The sequence below is a fragment of the Dunckerocampus dactyliophorus genome, chromosome 18 (genome assembly GCF_027744805.1).
Source record: "Dunckerocampus dactyliophorus isolate RoL2022-P2 chromosome 18, RoL_Ddac_1.1, whole genome shotgun sequence".
Classification (NCBI taxonomy): domain Eukaryota; kingdom Metazoa; phylum Chordata; class Actinopteri; order Syngnathiformes; family Syngnathidae; genus Dunckerocampus; species Dunckerocampus dactyliophorus.
The window spans coordinates 19682360-19703565 of NC_072836.1; the positions used below are offsets into that span (position 1 = coordinate 19682360).

The window sequence follows — 21206 nt, forward strand, 5'->3', positions numbered from 1 at the left end:
CAGGCGGTTGTCTAATTTGCTCTTCCTCCGTGCGGTAATTTCCTGGCTTGCACGTGATTTGCGCAAATGTGATGCAGCTGAGGCAATGTTTATGCTGATTAGGTGGAAGAGCTGAATTTTGGTGTGAAATTGCAATTGTGTAAAAACCTGCTCGGGGCCATCTTCGGTCATGTGCACACGATAATGTCTTGTTTTTAACGATTTACTGATTTTTGTCACAATAGTGAATTCCGGTGCAGAATTACACTGTACATATACAGTATGTGCTTATTTACACATTTACTGCAATCCCACATTTATCACAGTTAATTGATTCCAGACCCCAAGTAGGATTGCTCATGTATGAATGGAATATTATCAAAGTTAGAGCATAGAAAACCTGTTTATGACTTTCTAAATATGTTTTTTACATTACTGACACCTAGTGACCAGTGTAGAATACTACATATCATCACGTCTTTGACTTCTACTTCTGAATGCCTTATACTGGGATTTCAGTTGATTTAGACATTTTTATGCTTGAACATGTTTGATTTTAGAAATAAAATGCAACATTTGCTAAAATATGCATTTTTTTACTAATAATGTGTCATATTCAACCATGAAACAGCGTAAGTCATTAATATATTTTTGAAAAACTGTGACATTGTGAAGCTGCAACGTTTAAAACCCAAACAATAACCTCCAACCCAGGGGTGTCCAAAGTGCAGCCCGGGGGCCATTTGTGGCTTGCGGCTCTTGTTTTATTGGCCTGCGGCACATTCTAAAAATATAATTTAAGAAGAAAACTTTAAAAAGCGGTCATTTTATGAGAATAAACTTGTAATATTATGAGGAAAAATAATGTCATATTATGAAATATTAAACAAAAAATATATTTGCTTTTTAAACATCCCCAAATTATGAGAAATTTTTAAAAAACAACAAAGTTGCCATTTTTGGAAAAATTGGGTGAGAAAAGAAGTTATATTGCAGGAATAAAGTCGAAATATTATGGAAATAAAGTCATAATTACAGTATTGGAAGAAAGTTGAACTATTTTGAAAATGAAAAAAACCAAAAAGAACATCAGAAATGGAAAAAAAAGAGCAAAGACCAAAGTTGTAATAAAAGGCTTTTTCACCTAAGAGACAAAGGTGAGATGCAGTTATACTTGTGGCATATCTGCTACATGTGTTGGCTTAGAAAATATCAAAGTGGGCCATGCATCACTTCATTTTTCACGATGTGGCCCTCACTGGAAAAGGTTTGGACACCGCTCCCCTAAACCTAACCCCCTAACTCTAACCCTCATTAAAAGGTGCAACAACTGGAATATCCAAAGATTTGGAGTGAAATGTCCCCAGGATGACTCACGAACAGATTTAAGTGGATTGTACCTGTTGTCCACCGTGGTTTTGAGAATGTTGATAAACTCCTGGTAGCCGGGGAACTTTGACGTAACGATGGAGAAAATGTGCCAGTCGTACTCCTCCATGATGTTCAGCATCAGCAGAGCCTCCTGCTGGATGGACGCTCCAAACTGGAAGAATGTGGACTTTACATCCTGAGGAAACAGGAATAGAAGGCAGAAAAGAAAGATTTAGTGGAGTGTTTCAAAATATTCATCGAGAAGAAATCTGGCTCGGCATTACCATAATCTAGGTCATAAACACACACACACACACACACACACACACGCAAAGAAGATATACTGTACAGTGTGCAGGGTAATATACTGTATGGGTGAGGGGCTCTGAATAATTCAATTAAGCCCAAATTGGATTGATGCAGTGCAGGCGGACTGCAGGGGTTCATGGGAATGAGGGTTACATTCACGCTGGCTTGCTCAAATACACTCCATTAAACCGGACTGGGGATTGTTTCCCTACTTCATTTATCCAAACATCTGATTGGACAGAGCTGACAAGCACAACTGCAGGTGAACAAATTAACTCCATTCATGTCGGCGGATCCATTCCAAATGACTCATTTGTGTGAGAGCTATTACATGAGGTGAAATGGGACAAAAGTAATGAGAGACGAGCATGTGGGCGGACAAAGCGTTACCCTATCTTTAGTTGTTAAATGTGTGATTTAGTGTGTGTTTGATCCTAACAAGGCACAGAAAAAATATCCAACAATTAACTCCCAGCCATTTTTCAAAAGACAACCCCTTCACGACTGGCCAATTTTGACGATTTGGACTGATATTTCAAGGCACACAGAATCTTGTGTTCTCGGGCTACATAAACATGGAGCCTACCAAAACAAAGATTAGACTCCCTTCTTTCACCAGAAAAAGCGTTTGTTTCTACCTCTTTCCCTTCTTTCATCATCAGCAGTAGAACATACATTAGGTAAGTTTCAGGAAAACATCAGTTGCCGACTAGAAAAGGAAGAAAACCAGCTTTTTGTGATACAGCTCAAGCATAACTTTCACTTTGACACAAATATTTTTTTCTTGTGACAGCTCAAATATCTAAACAAGTATGCCAACATAAACAACACTAAAAAGGGGTTGTTTTACATTAAAATAACAATTTATTTACAAATATAACACCATGAACTAATTCCAGTTTTCACATTTGGGTGTGCATGTGTGTGCACGCGTGTGCATGCGTTAAAATGTCCCTACAATGTGTAACCTTCTACACGCTACACTCCTTCACGCGCTCTCATTTCCTCCTTCCTGTCATGTGTGTCTTTTCTGTCCACGTCATGTCTGCCGAGCTCTTACCAATTGCACTTCTGCCACCTTGTGGTCGTTTTCATGGCTTAAAATTGCTCTGAAGTGAAACCCATTCATGAAGAGTTGCATCATCACATCTTTTTGCCTCTTGCACAAAAACACGTAAAAGACGTATAAATACGTTGTTGAGATCAGGCATTTATGTTTATAAAAACGCATAACTACTTCTTTGGTGTTGAATGAGTTAAAGGACTAAATATCTTTCCATTTCTGCTGGGGGGCAAGGTCACAGTGTCTTTCCATGGCGTATTTATTGTTGCATAAGCATTTACCAAATGTACTGTTCAGTCCGCCCTGCACGGGACAATCCCCCTTCATGGGCCGTGGTTGTTGCAATATACTACACCAGGCTGCCAAAAAGCCGTCCCTGCGATGTCCCATTTCCCTCACAGTCTGCCTAAGGCTACGTTCGTACTGCAGGGCAGGTGGTCGTTTATATGACCAAAAACAATTTGACTTGCGGGTGTGTATGTGGAAGTCACGTGCATGCGCAAAACTTGACGTCACACTCATTGCCGTGTGCTCACGCAAGTAAACATTGCCTCGGTTTGTGCCTTCCTTGGTGCGTTTGTGGCAATTTCAAGGATTTTGTGCCATGGGAGTCAACATTTTCTTCACCAAATGATTCCGTGTAGAAAGAGGGCAAGAATTTTGGCTATGGCAGTTCATGGAGAACTTCTGATGTCTGTGTGGGTGGATGTCTGCGCCAGGAGTGGTGGGACATTGACGTGAGCTCTTTGACTAACACTTTTTAAAAATAAATTTTTGCATAACAAGAACTTTTGCACACATTTTGATGACCTCAGATTTATACGATCTGACCGTTCAGACTGCAGTAATGATTTATATCCACACACCAACAAGGCCAACAAGGAGTCGTATTTGAAAAAAGCAGATTTGTACTGTTCACACTGACAGGAAAAAAAAATCCGATACGAGCACACATGAGCAAAACAAATCAGAATTGACCTGCAGTGTTAACGTAGCCTAAAAGCGGACAAAAAGTCGAGGCATTCGGAGTATAGGACAGAGTTGATATCGGAACGTGCAGACGAAAACAAGCACAGGCACATCGTTTGTGTCTGCAATGTTCCGTGGCGACTCGGACCCGGCGGACGCCCTCAGTTATGGTGCCCCCCGGAACCCCCGCCTCCTGGTCTCGACGTCGAGGTGCGGTGCACCTCTTTTTGAACACCTTACCTCCATAAGAAAACAAAATGAGTGCATAAGATGACAGCAGCGTGCTGCCAGTGTTCAGGAGAGATGAACACGCTGCTGCAAGCTGCAACCACAGTATTAATTCTGCACTTCAGGTCAGGACGTTTACTAAAAATAAAATAATCATCACCCTGTTCAAACTCTCACTGTTGCACTTGCACCTTCCTAAAAAGAAACCAGAAAAGAAACCGAAAACCAGGGGTGTCCAAAGTGCATTGCAGGGGCCATATTCGGCCTGCAGCTGTTCTTTATTCTTTCTAATGAGATATATTATTAAGTACTACACCCATTTGCTGCCACCTATAACACAAAGCTTATACACTGTACAGTACAATATACTGACCCACACTGGATTGACACTGCACACTGCACCCCTCGTGGGTGGTGAATTGCACTCTTAACCACATGCACGGCCAACCATGTGCTTTCCTTGCATGCATGTACAGTAGCCTCTAAATCAGTGGTTCTCAGCTGGTGGGTCACGACCCTAAAGTGGGTGTTTACTTGGACAAAAAAATACAAAAATAAACTAATGACCCCATTTGAGTTGAAACATGTCCACTATTTGGGTCACCACTTGTCATGAAGGGGTGGTGGGTCCCGAACCCCGAGCTCTAAACTGTGCGTTTACGTTCATTGTGATGTTCTCAGCCCACTCCATGGCAAGACTCTTGCGTTTCTCCCTGGGTGTTACGCGTGCATGTGTGTTTGTGCGCTCTAATGGGGTAGAAACTGAAGCATTGCTGGAGCGTGGTGGGACAGCAAGGAGGTCATGCTGTAAGACACGTCACTCCCTGTCTTCGTCACTGCGGCAGTCGACACTCTCACACTTTGCTGCAATGTAGAGCGAACTGTGACCAGCAGGGCTAGCAAGAGGATTAAGTCATCGGCATTATATAACACACAAAGCATAGCGGGGTTTTGAAGGTGTCTTACGGGGAGACAAACTTTTAAAATAACAACAAAAAAATTATCTCATTTTTGGGGAAAATTTTACCTCAAATATTTTTTTAGACACTATAAACAGAAATGAAGGTTCACTTGTTTCTTTATTACCAAAGCTTATTTTATACACTGAATTTTGTAAATGTTTTTGTTGCATTCAAATTTTGTAAACTGGATTTTAAAAAATTTTTGCTGAAAATTACATTGAATAAAAATTTGTATGCAAAACGCATGTCTTTGGAAATTCAATTCAATCATTAAAATGGGGAGTTAAAAATTGCAGTTTACTAAAATATGTTGTTTTAAAATGTAGTTCATAAAAATTAAGTTTATAAAAATGTTGTTAAAAAAATAATTCACTGCAAAAAAAGGTTTGTTTCAGTGTTTCAAAATTCATTGAGATACACTTCTGGGAAATTAAGACTGAATCAACTGATACTGTCTCACAGCCAGCCAATCAGGGGTAGAGTGCATAGTTACGCAACACGTGTCTTACAAAAAACGAAAGTGCAACTTTTGAAACATCAAAATTATATCTATATCTATATCTATATATATATATATATATATATATATATATATATATGATATATAAATATATTAATACATATATTACATTAAAATTCTGTGCAAAAAATGTTCAGTGCAAAAAAAGAATTCAGTGCAAATAAGGTCAGTTTTCAAAACTCACGCGTACAAATTAAGACTGAACTAATCGATTGTGTGTGATTGGGTCTTACAAAAACCGTATGTGTGAGTTTTGAAACACAAACACAAAATTATTTGCACTGAATTTTTTTTACACTGAATCTTTCTAAACTGAATTTGAAAACACCAAAACTGAGCATAATTGTAAAAATATATATATATGTAAGTTTCAGAAATGAGCCTTCCTTTTCTGCAAAAACACAAAGCATCTCCTGATAATGACATGCTTCCTTGCACAGCGTAAACTGTAATTTGGAGCTTTGCTCATCCTGCCCCACTCCTGTCGCACACACACATTGCCAGAAATACACACTTGCCCCACGAGGCAGGACAGCGTGTCTAAGTTGGGAGAGGCGGTAGATATAAATAGTAGTCCTCATATCCTCTGCTGCCGATAGCATCAAGCATTGTCTGGTCAAATGGCACACATGCACAAACGTGTGCACACACACCAACATTAGAGTGTTAGTGTGCCCACAGGTAGTGTGCATGCACACAAAATCCCAAACATAGTCGTCATATCAAGTAAAGCGATGCACGAGTGGTGCAAACATCCTGTTACATGCTGAGCTTTACAGGCCGGGAGTGTCCACTGGAGGACAGACTCACTGATATGACAACAACAACAAAATCCTCTGTGGCAAGTTGCTAAATATAGCCACACATGGATAGGAATAGCTGCAGCAGAACAAAAGGGATGGAAATTTCTGGGAGGGGGGCAGGGGGAGCTAAAACGCCAAGTGGACAATGCTCATAGTCACCACCACGACAGTAACATGAAGACGATGTATAGAAAATGCAGTCTTTTTGTACATTGACACCACCAGTTACTGCATAAGTGCTGGGTGGGTTGGACGCAGCTCCTCAAATTTAGAAGACATGAGGCTACAAGCCAAACTGATATATTTTACAAGGTACAAGCTGTATATTAGCCAGCGAGCAAGCCATCATTAAACTGACAATTAGCAGCAAGAGGAAATGATAGATTCCTATTTAGTGTGGGAAAATCTGTCAAATGATGCTACGAGATTTCCACAGGGGCACAAGACAGCCACCGCTTGGAGCATTAGCAAGCCTACCCTGCTGGAAAAACCAGCATAGGCCAGCTAAACCAGCATACTGTATGTTGTGTTTTCGTGCTTGTACGCTGGTGCCTGTGGACCACGCTGGTCCACCAGCCAAACCAGCATAGACCACCATGGTCCACCAGCATAGACCACCATGGTCCACCAGCTAAACCAGCATAGACCACCATGGTCCACCAGCCAAACCAGCATAGACCACCATGGTCCACCAGCATAGACCACCATGGTCCACCAGCTAAACCAGCATAGACCACCATGGTCCACCAGCAAAACCAGCATAGACCACCATGGTCCACCAGCAAAACCAGCATAGACCACCATGGTCCACCAGCTAAACCAGCATAGACCACCATGGTCCACCAGCATAGACCACCATGGTCCACCAGCAAAACCAGCATAGACCACCATGGTCCACCAGCCAAACCAGCATAGACCACCATGGTCCACCAGCATAGACCACCATGGTCCACCAGCTAAACCAGCATAGACCACCATGGTCCACCAGCAAAACCAGCATAGACCACCATGGTCCAACAGCCAAACCAGCATAGACCACCATGGTCCACCAGCATAGACCACCATGGTCCACCAGCTAAACCAGCATAGACCACCATGGTCCACCAGCATAGACCACCATGGTCCACCAGCCAAACCAGCACCAAACCGGCATAGACCAGCACTGACCAGCATAATTTCCATGCTGGTCTATGCTGTTTTTTTCAGCAGGGAAGCCAACTTGTTAGCCCACAATTTATTTATTCTAACCTTAAGAAAGTGCTTGAAACTGAGTGGGGAAGAAGGATAAAGTAAGAAGCCAAAAAGGTGCCACTATTAGCCACAAGCTAATAGCATGCTAACAGGTTTCGTAATGAAAAATACATTAAGAACAGTGTTGGGCTCACACAGTGTATTAATAACACGACAGGACACGCGCCAAATTGTACAATAACCGGAAAACGTACGCAAACCGAGGCAGAATTTTGCCGTAAATTGTCAACGTTAACCGAAAAACACGCTGCGCTAACCGAGGTTCCCTTTAATCAGAAAGCGGTGTGCATGCTGGCCAACAGGGAGTGAGCGCTTCACTATTCAGTCTGGCACATTTTGCATTTGGTTACCGCTTGCGTTAACAAGCACATTCGCTTAATAAAACGTTTGTACCCGTGTATTGTGGAATGTTGTAGTGTGTTGTGGACGGCAAAATCAGTGGAGGAGTAATCAGATGTCATTATCTGATTACTCCTTTCTGATTACGACTTTCATTGTTTATGTTGCCTTCAACGCACACGTAACACGCATGAGCATGTTGATGTTGATACAACCAAGAATTTTTGGCAGTAGCAAGAGACCTATTCAGATTGGCTCACGCAGGGGCAGCATTGTGTATATATACTTATATATATATATATATATATATATATATAAGTATATATACACATGTGTGTGTGTGTGTGTGTGTTTCTGTGTGTGCTGTGGTTTCTCTGTCAGGACTTTTTAACAAGCAGCGGAGCCCCCCCACGGGGAAACACTGACAAAACAACATCATCTTTCGGTCTCTCTCTCTCTCTCTCTCTCTCTCTCGCTCCCAGCCTCTATCTTAGTCTCTGTGTTTGCGTTGCTCTCCCACTCTAATAAGTCCAATAGCTTCCTCTCAGTGCCTTCCTTTTGTTTCGTTAACTCACTACCAGGCGGTCTGTCTTCTCCGCCCCGCCTCCCGAGCCGTGCCGCCCTCGCCCGCCCACTCCCAGTCTCTTTGACTCTGCTGCACTCCTTTGGGGGAACACCTTTTCACAAGCGAGCACTGCGAGCATCCAGAGAGGGATTTTAAGAGTTCATCCAGACTCAATTTGGAATTTGCAGTGTCAGATGTTGGGGTCACAGGCAGCGGTTTCATTTGATTGGTGGGTTGGTTTGAAAAGTTGAAATAAGCAGCTCACTTTCAGAGTCTTCTTAAAGCTGTCTTAAAAGGTATCCAAAATTTTTGCAGCGAGGGAAAAATGTGCGAAAGGAAAGTAAGCAAGGGCCACTTTGATATTTTGTAAAGATATGCTAAGAAGTTTAATAGATTTCAAGAATAAAAGTCCATCTCAGTGTTGTGGTATACTGTAGGTGAACAAGCCTATTATTCCTACTAACTTCGGTCTTTGCTCTTTTTTTTACCCATTTTTGCTCTGTTTTTTTTTTTTTTTTTTAATATTTCAACTTTCATCTTAAAAATCTTCTTAAATTTTATTTTCACAATATTATGGCTCGACTCCCATTATATTTCCACTTTATGACCATAACATTATAACCTCATTTTCCAAAAATTACAATTTCATTTTGTTTTGTTTTTTTCATAATGTTATGACTAAAAAAACAACAACCTTTCTTTAATATTTCAACTCTACGATAATAAAATGACATCTTTCCTCATAATATTCTGAGTTTATTCTCGTAACATTGACTTTTTCTTTTTCTCTTTATATTTTATTTATTCTCCTAAAATTAGAGCTTCTGCTGTTGTCTTCTTTTACATATAATATACTAAAGTAGTTAGGAATTTATTGCCATAATATTTTGACTTTACTCTCCTAACATCACTTTTCCCACAACATAATTTTCTATGTCACAACTTTTTTTTTTTGTTTATTTCTCACATTACGACTTTAACATTTCAAGGTTCTGCTAGTAAAACATTCTTTTTACTCCTAATATTACCAAATTGTTCTCATAAAATTATTACCTTTTTCTGCTTCAATAACAGCTTTTTTCTTTTCATAGTTTGGCTTTGTTCTTCTAAAATCACTGCTGATTTCGCTTTCTTTTTTTGAAAACGTTTTTTTGTAAAACTGTATTTTTAGAATGTGCCAAGGGCGAAAAAAAAAACAAGCAAAAACAGCAGGGGGCCGCAAATGGCCCCTGGGCCGCACTTGGACACCCCTGGCGTAGGCAGTCTTTATGGAGTGCAACAATTCTTTTTTTCAGCTCCTCAAAGAGTTCTTTGCCATGAGGTGCCATGTTGAACTTCCAGTGACTAATATGAGAGTCTGAGCGCAGTAACACCAACTTTTACACACTAGCTCCACATTCACACCCAAATACCTTGCAACACTAACGAGTCACATGGCGCCAGGGAGAAAAAAATGGCTAATTGGGCCCAATTAGTACAGTTTAACATAAGGGATCCCAGCGGTTTAGACATTAATGGTTGTGTGTTGAGTTATGTTGAGGGGACAGCAAATTTACACTGTTATCCGAGCTCCTTCATTTTAGGGATGTCACAGGATCTTGTGCACAAGATCCCACAAGCTTAAAACTGACTATATTTCTTAAACCTGTCTCGCAATAATAAATAAATACATGAATTAATCATATTTTAGTCATCAATGAATACATGAAAACAAACTTGCCCACCTCAAACAAAACCCGACCCAGTTTTCCCATCATACCAACAGTCATCGCTCACTGAGACGTTTGGTCGACAATGCAAGTACTCACGGAACAGCGCAAAATTGTGTGCGTTCACAGAAAGTCATTGAAAAAGAAATGTTGCTCTTTAATACAGTTGAAAAGACAGCATTTCAAGAAATGCTGCCAATGTTAGACAGTACGAAATGCATGTGAGAAAATACATGTCACAAATGTCCACAACTTTACAACAGTGGCAAATGACATACGAAAGGAAAAATTGCATTATTGGGATATATTATTATTATATATTATAACATACAGGTATATATTATATTAGTGGTTTAGCTGGTTTCCAAAAATGGGATAATAAAATGCACCTGCATTGTTTTGTGACGCAGTTAAATAACTTTGTTTGTCCAGTCCTATTTTTTCATTTTAATATAAATATTATGAAGAATAAAGAATATTTGCAGAAATGTGAGGGGTGTACCTCACGTTTGTGACATGAGTGGTGAGTTTCTGTTGAACGGAAACAAAAGGCCTCAACTCTAGAAAAATACAAGTTGGCTGAACGGCTGCATTCTCCGTGACGTCACACCAGTTTGGTACATGTATCTTTTTCACACGCCAAAATCATTTATCACGGGCCATTTTTGTCAGCATGCACCAACAATGTGACAGATGCTCAAAGAGAATTTCTTGTTGTGTTGCATTTACAGACTCGTCCAGTCTCTCCCCCTGTGAGGACTCGTTATGATCATTCCAGGGTCATTCATTACGAAAGTTGTCGAGTTGCTACCAGCAGCAGCCGCAGCCATCATAATTATTCTCTTCATCTTAGCTGTCTTAGCTCTCCTAATCTCATCCTCCAGCATGGCCTCCTTTTTGCTTGCATCTTCTTCCTTCTGTGCCTTTTTTTTTTTTTGAAGGTTTCTCGCCCTACTTTCCTTTTTTTGCTTTGTACCCAATTATCAATTCCTTGCTTCTGACTACCATTCTCTACTTGCATGACTGCATCTCTCCCACGTAACCCTTTGGTGTGCATTTAAAGCATATAAAAGGAAATAAATCACTTAAATTAACAGCGAGTCAGGTGCTAATCATGCTAAAATAGGCTTTTGAATGAGTCACGGCGCAGTCTCTTTGACACACACACACACACACACACACACACACACACTCCTCACCAACATATTAACAAAAGTCACAAAGCTAAAAGCACAAATAAATGCATGTTTACATGGTCACACTGCAAACCTGCAGTCTCCGCTTGTACTAAAAGGGATTTATGCACTGTGTGTGTGTGTGTGTGTGTGTGTGTGTGTGTGTGTGTGTGTGTGCGTGTGTGCGTGTGCGTGTGCGTGTGCGTGTGTATGCGCCCCAGAGAGGTACGTTTCATGCTGAGTTCATTCCAAACACACAAACAACATAATCTAAACTTCGGCTCACAGAGACTGCAACAACACCCACACTGGCTTGGGAAAAAATAAATAAAATCAAAGAAAGAAAAGGCCACATTTCCACACAAAACACCTAAAGCCACTTTGGTGGCATTACAAAGCAGCCATGAGAATGTCTGAGGTAAGCCGCACGTGTCGTGTCTTTTAAAGCAAAAGGTCAAATGATGTGGTAATGATATCGATTGAGGTATAGAACATATATGTACAGTATATACATGATAAAGGACATGCCGTCTCCCATCATATTACCCCACTTCTTCCGCTATGACATACTACCACGTGGGGTTAAATCAATAAGGCATAATTTGCTGATAGCAGAGATGCATCAGTCAGCTCTTATGGCCATCACTAACTATGCTGACAGTATCAGTGAATCATCAGCGCCGCCACCGACAGACACACACGCTGACACCGAGAGGCCTACTTTCAAGGGGACGCAGACATAGAATGAGGGTGGGGGTGAAATGGGGATGCATGAAACAAGCGGCAGGAAGATGGACACGGAGAAGAGCAAAGAGCACAGTCAGCGAGTGTTGTCTTGGGGACTATATAAAACGGGGAATGTTCGATATAGAGCAACTACGTTCATGTGGTTTGTTTCGGTAGTTAACGACAATTGAGGTTGTTTTCTGGCCACTTCATATTCAGTACAAAGAACAAGGGCTGCAACAAGCCGTTATTTTCTTAGTCAGTTAATCTGAAGCTTGTTTGGATTAATCCATGAAACCAAAACCAATACGAACATATCAACATGTCAGAAAAGGTCCACACCGTTCAGCAATTGCAAAACCAAGAGAAGCATTGTGAACTGGATCCTGTAAGTAACAGGTAACCAGTGTAAAGAGGCCAGGGTTGGGGCAAAAGAGACAAAAATGTCCATCACTCTTTCCAAAGTCAAAGCTGACGTGTGTGAATGTCTTGTTTTGCATAAAACACAAACATAATAGGTCTGCTTTCAAGGAAAAAACTCACATCTGAGAGACTGAAATCAGAGGATATTTGCATTTTTAAATAAAAAAAAACATTCATGGAATACCAAAATAGTTGTCGAATAATTGGATTGAACAATATTGGCGTTGGGCCACACGGTGGTTAGCATGTCAGGAGATCTGGAAGATCTGGGTTTATATCTCCGTTTGGGCAACTCTGTGAGGAGTCTGCATGTTTTCCTCATGCGTGGGTTTCCCCGGGTACTCCAGTCCCACATTCCAAAACTAAAATATGCATGTCAGGTTAATTGTCCATAGGTATGAATGTGTGAATGGTAGTTTGTTTATGTGCCCTGCAAATGGCTGGCAACCAGTCCGGGGCGCCCCTGGGATAGGCTCCAGCATACCTTATGACCCTAGTGAGGATAAGCGGCATCGAAAATGAATAAATGGTGTTTGTACTTTACAGTACTACAGAAACTAGAGCTGCACATGGATTCGTTCAACTTACTGTTGACTACTGTATATTCCAGACTATAAGTCGCATCAGTCAAAAAAAAAGTTAAAAAGCACGTTACCGATAAGCAAGTTCACCAAACTCACAATCTCATTTTACTTCACCGAATGGCAGCAGCAGCATATAGTTGTCACAATCCATAAATCCTGCTGTTTCATGTTTGAAAAAGGCCTATTATTAAATAAAGCATTAAGTAAAACACAAATATAAGGTATTCAGAAGATGCATTGTCAGTAATGTTACTGTAATGCGCGGTGAGACACGTTCTTTCCGGACAACAAGTCGCCCCGCAGTATCCAGTTGCATCAAAAAATGCACCATGAAGAGGGGAAAAAAACATCCAGTATATGTATTGCACTGGACTACAAGTCGCATTTATTGAGAAATGTATTTCACAAAATTCACAAAAATAAACATAACAACCTGAGAGTCCAACAAGAAAGTTACCGTAAGCAAGTTCGCCAAACTCCCGATCTCATTCCACATCACTGAATCCATCACATTTCTTCTCTGTTGTCTTTAAATTTATGTTTCAGTTCATTCTTTCAGGTGTATAAGAGCAGAATGTAATTGTATAAAACAATAAGACCAGCATATTTGGTTACAGCGCTGGACTCTACATCGACAAGGAAGATGAACGAAGAGCGCAGAATGAAAGTACAGAGAAGACACAGCAGTCGCTTCTTGAATAGAAGCGTGAGTTACGCTTGCGTGAGTGTTCAAAACGCATCGACTGGGTGTCTGCCTGTCAGTCATATGTACAGTAACTGTTGTGCAACTCTGATTGTGCTATGTGAGTGTGTGTGAATCTAAAAGGGTGTAACAATACTGTCTAACAGACTCACTAATACAAGCACACCGGAATTACTTTACTTTGACAAATTACAATGTACGTGTATGAGAAGCTGTCATGTCAAACCAGGTTTCCTCTAGATGCAATCCAGATTACAAATACTGTACGGCAGTCATTTTCATTTAACACGAAAATCCCATTGACGTGCTCAGATACTGTACCTATCTCTCCGTCGGTGGTGTAGAACTGCACGCCGTCATACCGAGAGGTGAAATCTGTGATGGATGTTTAAGCAAGAGTGGATCCTGCTATGTGGGCGCCACTATTTTTATGATTGGTGAAAAATGCATCTATGAATCTATCAATACCTGAGCACACTGAGAAATATTTCATGTGACAAGCACTCAGTTGTTTAGTAGACTTGCTCCCTGTCAAGTAGACCTTTGCTAAGAGTACATAGCGCCGCTCTCATTCTGAAAGAAAGCTCGGGAAAGAAGCCTTTTCGAGAATGGATGCCGCCTGCACAAGGACGTGAGTAACTGCAGAGAACATAGTGAAAGTGCAAACGGTCACAGAGTCGACGAGCGACTGTGACGGAAAACAAAAATGAGTCAGCCATGACGGCGGTTGGAGGCAAACAAACATCTTGGAGGATCGGGGTCGTCCTCACGCAGCCTTGCTGGAGGACGGGGGACAGTAATACTATCTGACTTGAGTCGTGAGTGGACACAAGCATCTGTGGCTCTTTGCTCTTTCAGCGGAAGGGGAGCGACTCAACTGGGTCACAAACACATTCGTACAGCCAAGTTTGATTAACACAGCTTGCATGGTGGGCCACAGACCATAATAAATGCGTAGTGGAGCCGCTAAATCAACAACAAGTCCCCACAATTTTCGTTCTGACAGTGAGGGAAAGCGTTGGCTATACCGTACACCGTGTCGGGGCTTTAAAAGTCCGACTAAGAGTTTATAGTCATCATATTTTACACACGGTAAGTCACAATTAGTTTATGTAAGCTGGCTGGTCTTGCAACTATTCCACAATGACGTACAGGGCTTGAAGACAATAGAGTGTTGTATTGCCAAACTAAATCTGGCAAGCTACGAATGCTACTATGAAAAAAATGCCTCATATTAAAAAATAACTAGAAGAAAACTCAGCAGAAAGCGGACTTCAAGTCAGGGTCAACTGTTTTTAGGAAATTACTAAACAGAACACAGAAGTGCCAGATTTTCTTTCATTTGTTTTTCAAACACATTTTAGTGAGGGACATTTTCTTCTTGCAATTATTACTTTATTCACATCATATTTTGACTTTATTCTCATAACATAACCTTTTCGCCAGCCTAACTTTCGAAAAAGTATGACTTTATTTTGTTTTGTTTCTCATGATATTACAGCTTTACAAAAGTAACATTCTTTTTCTTTAATATTTCAACGTTATGCCACAATTTTTCCTCATAATATTCCAAATTTATTCTTGTAAAATTACAACAATTTCACCTTATATTAAAAAAACAACACAACAACTTCATATTTGACTTTGTTCTTGTAAAATTTCTATTTTTGTTAGTTTTCTTTTGAAATTATATTTTTAGAATATGCCGCAGGCCAATTAAAACAAAACAAAACAAAAAAAAACAGCCACCGGCACTTTGGACACCCCTGGTGTAGGGCCTAACCGATCACTCGATCGAAACAACGAGCTTCAGATGAATCCACTAAGAAAATAATCGTTAGTTGCAATTCCAGCATCAAAGCCTCAATAAAACCCGTTTTAGCTTGAAGCCATACACAAAAACAGCTACAAGTGAAACGTATTTCTAGTTTGGTCGAAAACGCTATGACAAAATCGACTTGAATATTTCCCCAGATGTGCGTGGCTTTATCGGCAGGGGGCGTGGAGCTGACCCATTTGGTAGCTCCTCTGTAGTTTCAAATCCTCTTTAAAGAGAAGGAGAGCCAAGGATGAGGCGACACACACATGTACACGAATAATGAAGCAATTTACATCACCTAATGATGGCAGCGCTGACCCATCCTAATGCACAAAAAACACACTTGTGGTCTTGCTCGACACGGTTTGTTAGTTTTCTCATTTGTTTTGGTCTATTTTGGTCCTCCAAAAAGCCTCTTCCTTTTCCTCGCTCGCATATCCTCCTTCCATTGTCTCTCACTTTTATTCTATCCTCTCCCCATTCCTCTGCTGCGTCTCTCTCTTGTTGTTGAGTCTTTTGTTGATGTGATCAGCACAATTGGCTGTGCCAGATATGAGATCAGAGTGTGATGTGTTTGGTGGCTTTCTCATCGCATCGCCGTGGACGGCTGTAATATGAATGAACATGAAAGCACACATATAGAGATTTACACTTTGCATCTGGGAAAACAGATGGGAGAGAGACAGGGGAAGTAAATGAGAACCGTGCTATGAAAATGCCTTAATTTGCAAATCAAAGACATTATGAGTCACATATTTATAGGCCAATAAGCCAAAAGGGGAAATCTCAATCTTGCCTCCCCACTCCACTTTCCGCATTTAATTTCCACACATTTTGTGTGTGTGTCTGTGTCACCTAGATCGTTCTTAAAATGAAACAAAGTCCTCCTTTTAATGTGCATTGCTTTGATTCCATCCCTTGTGACAAGCACACTTGGGAACAGCTGGGAGAGCAGTGTTTCCCATACATTCATTTATTTGTGGCGGCCCGTTATCAGTAAATGTGGACCGCCACAAATAGATTTGGTGCTTCCTGTTAGGTGGCGTCCCAAATTCCCCACACGGTAGGCATTAAAAGTGAAAGACAGAAGGTGTTTCTTGCGATTTACTTGGTAATGAAGTACAAGCGGCCACAAATGGTGAAGGATTCGCCGCCAGACATGCGGGGCACCCCCACAAGCCTGGGTGGTGTGCATTACCACTGCCGTGTGTCTTGGCAAAATCAATATTTCCACTGTATGAACTTTTACTCTGTTTAGATCCAATTATTTTTGTGTGAACTTTTCACCTCTCACCTAGCTAGTTTCCTTTGAACTAGCAGGATGTGTTCAGGTTGGCCCGTCCGCGCTATCGCACAGCTGGCTTCTTTCTAATACCAGTAGTGTCCACTCCTTCAAGAAGAAAGAAAGAAAAGTCCCTCGCTCCTGTACCTTCCCACACTGATACTGTATATGCCCCTTTTGTGTCAGGGTGTCGCACTTCTGGACAGACAGCACTTTCATAAAATAAAATACACACAAGACAACTTGTTTCTGTGGACAATATTCATTGATTAGAAGAAATTGCCGAAACACATGAAAAGGCCTTCCTGGTGAAATTTGTAAAACAGGGGTGTCCGGAGGTCATTTGCGGACCGTGGATGTTTTTGTTTTTTTAAGAAATAAAATACACACCAAAAAAAATAGCAAAAATTGAGAAACAGAGCAAAAAAGGCATGCTGTAGTAAGAAAAAGCTGAAATGTTGATACTAATACTGCAACTAACAATAACACGAAGATTTGCTTTTAAATATATGTACAATAATCTCTCTCGTTTTTCAAAAATATGTCATCATATCATGCTGTTTCGTGGTTGAATATGGCCTTTTAGTTAAAAATATGTATACTTAAGCACATTTTATGCTTTTTGGGGGGGCAAAATTAAGCATTTTCAAGCATAAAAATGTTTGATTAAACTAAAAGACAAAATATCAGGCATTTGGAAGACGTTGTGACGATATATAGTATTCTACCCTGGTCACTAGGTGGCAGTCATGTTACTGCAATGTTCGATGAGACACACAAGCACCAGACTTGATGGCCGGAACAACAGGCTTTTGTTTTTTTACAGGCTTGAATGATCTCACAGAAACAATAATAATCCCCGACATGTTGCTACTGTTGCGGCCATAACCCACATCAATGGAAAACTCAACTCTGAAGGCCTGACGTCACTTCCTGTCCACCCCCGCCATTCCATTCCCATTATACAGCAACACACAAGCATGAGTCTTACTTATGTCTTATATGGTTTATTTTCTCTTATTATGGTAATATGATTGAAAAGGTGACTATAGGGGTGTAATTTCATGTCTGGAGGGCTCCAATAACGCTTTTAAAAAAACAGGTTTTCTAGGCTCTCAGTACAAAAATACTCCATTAATAAATAAGGAATCCTTCTTTGCAGAAATTCACTTATCACAGTCGGTTGTGGAACCGATTAACCGTGATCAACAAGGTGTTACTGTTAACTCCCTTCCAGCTTCCACGTATCATTTATGCTCCATTTATTGAGTAAATAGAAACGGCTACATTATGAAATGCAATGTTGCATTATGTTAAAAAAAAAGTGTGGGGAAAACAAGAAATGGAAAGTTATGTCATAAAAATATAGATTTTGTGCTTTGCAGTGGAGCTACTTGAAATCAAAGAGGAGCTTCAAAAAACAACAAAAACAAACATACAACAGAATGGGAAGGATTATACAGTCATGTTTATAGTTATCTTGACAATACCCAAAACCCTCTTGTGTATGAATAAAATATGTGTGAGTTGGGAGAAGAGGGGTAAAAAAAACAGGTGAAATGGAAGTAAACAGCTTGCATTTTCCCTCCTGGGGCATTTTCACTATCATACAGAAACAAATACACACATTAAACTGCATATTCTTGCCAATTATGAAAGCAAAAGTTAAAATCTCAATACATTTTAACACACAAGCCCATAGAGTGCAGCGTCTATCCCCCCCACCACCATGTCCGCAGGCTGAAAACACCACACACGCAATCACGTCTCAGCATGCCACGAGAAATGATTCTTACGCGCTAGAGAGAAGAGCTGCAAAAAATAAAATATTGTCATGCACTTTTCAGAGCGCATAGTCAATTATACTCAACCCATTATGATTATCATACTGCTTTGAACAGAGACTTCTCCATGTTTGTGTGCGATAAGGAGAAAAGGCCTGAACTCTGTGGATCCCCGCTGTGATATCTTGTTATGATGGATTCTCTCAAGACAAAATGAAATCTGAGTCAGCTCAGTCCTTAATAAGAAACTCCCACAGAGTGCTTTGGGCATTCAGCTAAAACTGTGTGATCAACTGTGTCCCCAATATTGATAATGCGCATTGAAGTTTATCTACATAGATATGAAAATGTATGCAGCTGTGCGGTGGTCTGACAGCTGTTGTCTAAAAAGTCCCAAGGATAATATGCAATTCTTTTTTGGAGTGACATTAAGTTTGTATAATGTAAACAGTCTTCCCGTTTACAGCGGTTAATTGGTTCCAGACCCGACCGCGAAAAAGGAATTTCTGCGACATAGGATTCAGGGTCCATCCATCCATCTTCTACCGCTTATCTGAGGTCAGGTCGCGGGGGCAGCAGCCTAAGCGGGGAAGCCTCGACTTCCCTCTCCCCTGCTACTTGGTACAGCTCCTCCCGGGGGATCGATCCCGAGGCATTCTCAGGCCAGTTGAGAGACATAGTTTCTCCAATGTGTCCTGGGTCTCCTACCTGTCGGACGTGGCCTGAACACCTCCTCAGGGAGGCGTCCGGTAGGCATCCTGATCAGACGTCCAAGCCACCTCATCTGGCTTCTCCCGAATGAGCGAGCTTCTCACCCTAGAGCCCAGTCACCCTACGGAGAAAATTCATTTCTGCCACTTGTGCTTGTCCTTTCGGTCACTCCCCAGAGCTCATGATCACAGGTGAGGGTAGGAATGTAGCTCGACCGATAAATTGAGAGCTTTGCTTTTCGGCTCAGCTCCCTGCTTACCACGACGGACCCATGCAGAGTCTGCATCACTGCAGACACCATTCCATCCTTCACTCATTCGTGAACAAGATCCCAAGGTACTTAAACTCCTCCACTTGGGGACAATCTCATCCCCAACCTGGAGAGGGCACTCCACCCTCATCTCAGCTGGCTGCGAACTGACCCAGTGAGAGCTGAAGATCACAGCCTGATGAAGCCAGCAGGACCACATCATCTGCAAGAAGCAGAGACGCAAGCCTGGAGCCACTAAAACAATCTTCCTTCAACACCATGGCTGCGGCAAGCAATTCTGTCCATGAACGTTATGAACAGGACCTTTGAGTATGGGGTACCAGACCGCCTAATTCAGAGCTTGGTCCACATTGCCGGCGATGAGACTCGTTTTCCAAAAAGGGTTGGACTCTGCCAGGGCTGCACTTTGTCCTGGATTCTGGTTGAAAAACAAGACCGGCATCAGGAATGCCATTTCATGCGCATGCGTGGGACTTGGTTCTCACAAGTAATTGAGTATTTGTCTAATGATTCTAAAACTTTGAGGATATGTATCGGGAGGGAGCTGCACATGTCATTTACTGTCATGTGTCACACAGAAAGACAAAACAGTTCAGAATGGGAACAATTCACTGCCAGCAGTGCGTCTTACTCGACCCCTTGTGGACACTGCAAAGAGTTCAACAGGAACTCATTTTGACAATGCACATATTCAAATCCCTTCTCCCTTTTCGAGTAAAATATAATCCATGAATAGACACCTCTTAATTTCCCAAGAGTGTGCTTTAAAGGGGTTTTTATACAGTAGAAGATGGGACACTGCCTTCTTGACTTACTGTACGTCTTTCTCATACTGACAAAGCCACTGAAGGGAGATGATGTATTAAATCACTGTAGTGTGAATGAGCAGAAGTTCTTTTCTATTATCTCTGCAGAACTCTTGACCCACAATGTGACTGACCCTTTTGGCTACACGGCAGAAGATATTCATGGGGCGTTTGACTGTAGATTGCATGTGGTTGGTGCTGTGAATGTTTTCTCATTTCTTACAAGTGCTAAGTGATGGTGGCTTCTGTTAATCCAGTGCAGGTTTCATATACACACCTACACAGACAAAGCTCACGCTTGTTCAGGACGATCCAACTGACGTTCTTCCATTACTTACCGACCGCACTGTGATTTCACCAGCTAATCCAGGTGTGTATTTGTCAACGAAAATAACGCTGGGCAGCTTCCAACAGAGCTTGGATGAGGGTAAGTGGTGGAAAGTTAAACTGGCAAACCTGACATTAGTGATCAGGGGAGCGTTAAACACTGATTGTGCGGACAAAATTGTTCACATCCATGTGTGTCAGTCGCAGTTTGTCCCATCGTTTGTTCGCTCTTCCTCCTTTTGCTTCCAACACATTTGCACCCTCCTCCCTTTCTCATCCTCCCACTGCAGTACAGTCTTTATCCTATTACAGCCTCCTTGCTTCTGTGGAGCACTTTTGCTTGTCGACACAATGAAAACTGGCAGGATACATTACTTGGCACATTCCACTCTGGTTCTACCTCCCACCCTTGCTTCCCCTCGTTCTTTACTCTTGGGTTTTTCTTTTTTTTTTTGCCTTTCTCCAGCTTTCCCATCCATAGCAAGTTTGCTTGTACTTTTACATGTTTTTTCTTCTGCTTAATGCAC

The 21206-nt window shown here is 41.3% G+C and overlaps 1 protein-coding gene across 1 annotated transcript in view; it reads right to left on the reverse strand.

The window, feature by feature from the left end:
• grin2aa (glutamate receptor, ionotropic, N-methyl D-aspartate 2A, a) overlaps positions 1–21206 on the reverse strand; it is a 162232-nt gene that overhangs the window by 64290 nt on the left and 76736 nt on the right. The window contains exon 3 of the mRNA XM_054760391.1: positions 1380–1546. Within this exon, the coding sequence (XP_054616366.1) occupies positions 1380–1546 (167 nt within the window). The remainder of the gene's footprint in view (positions 1–1379; positions 1547–21206) is intronic.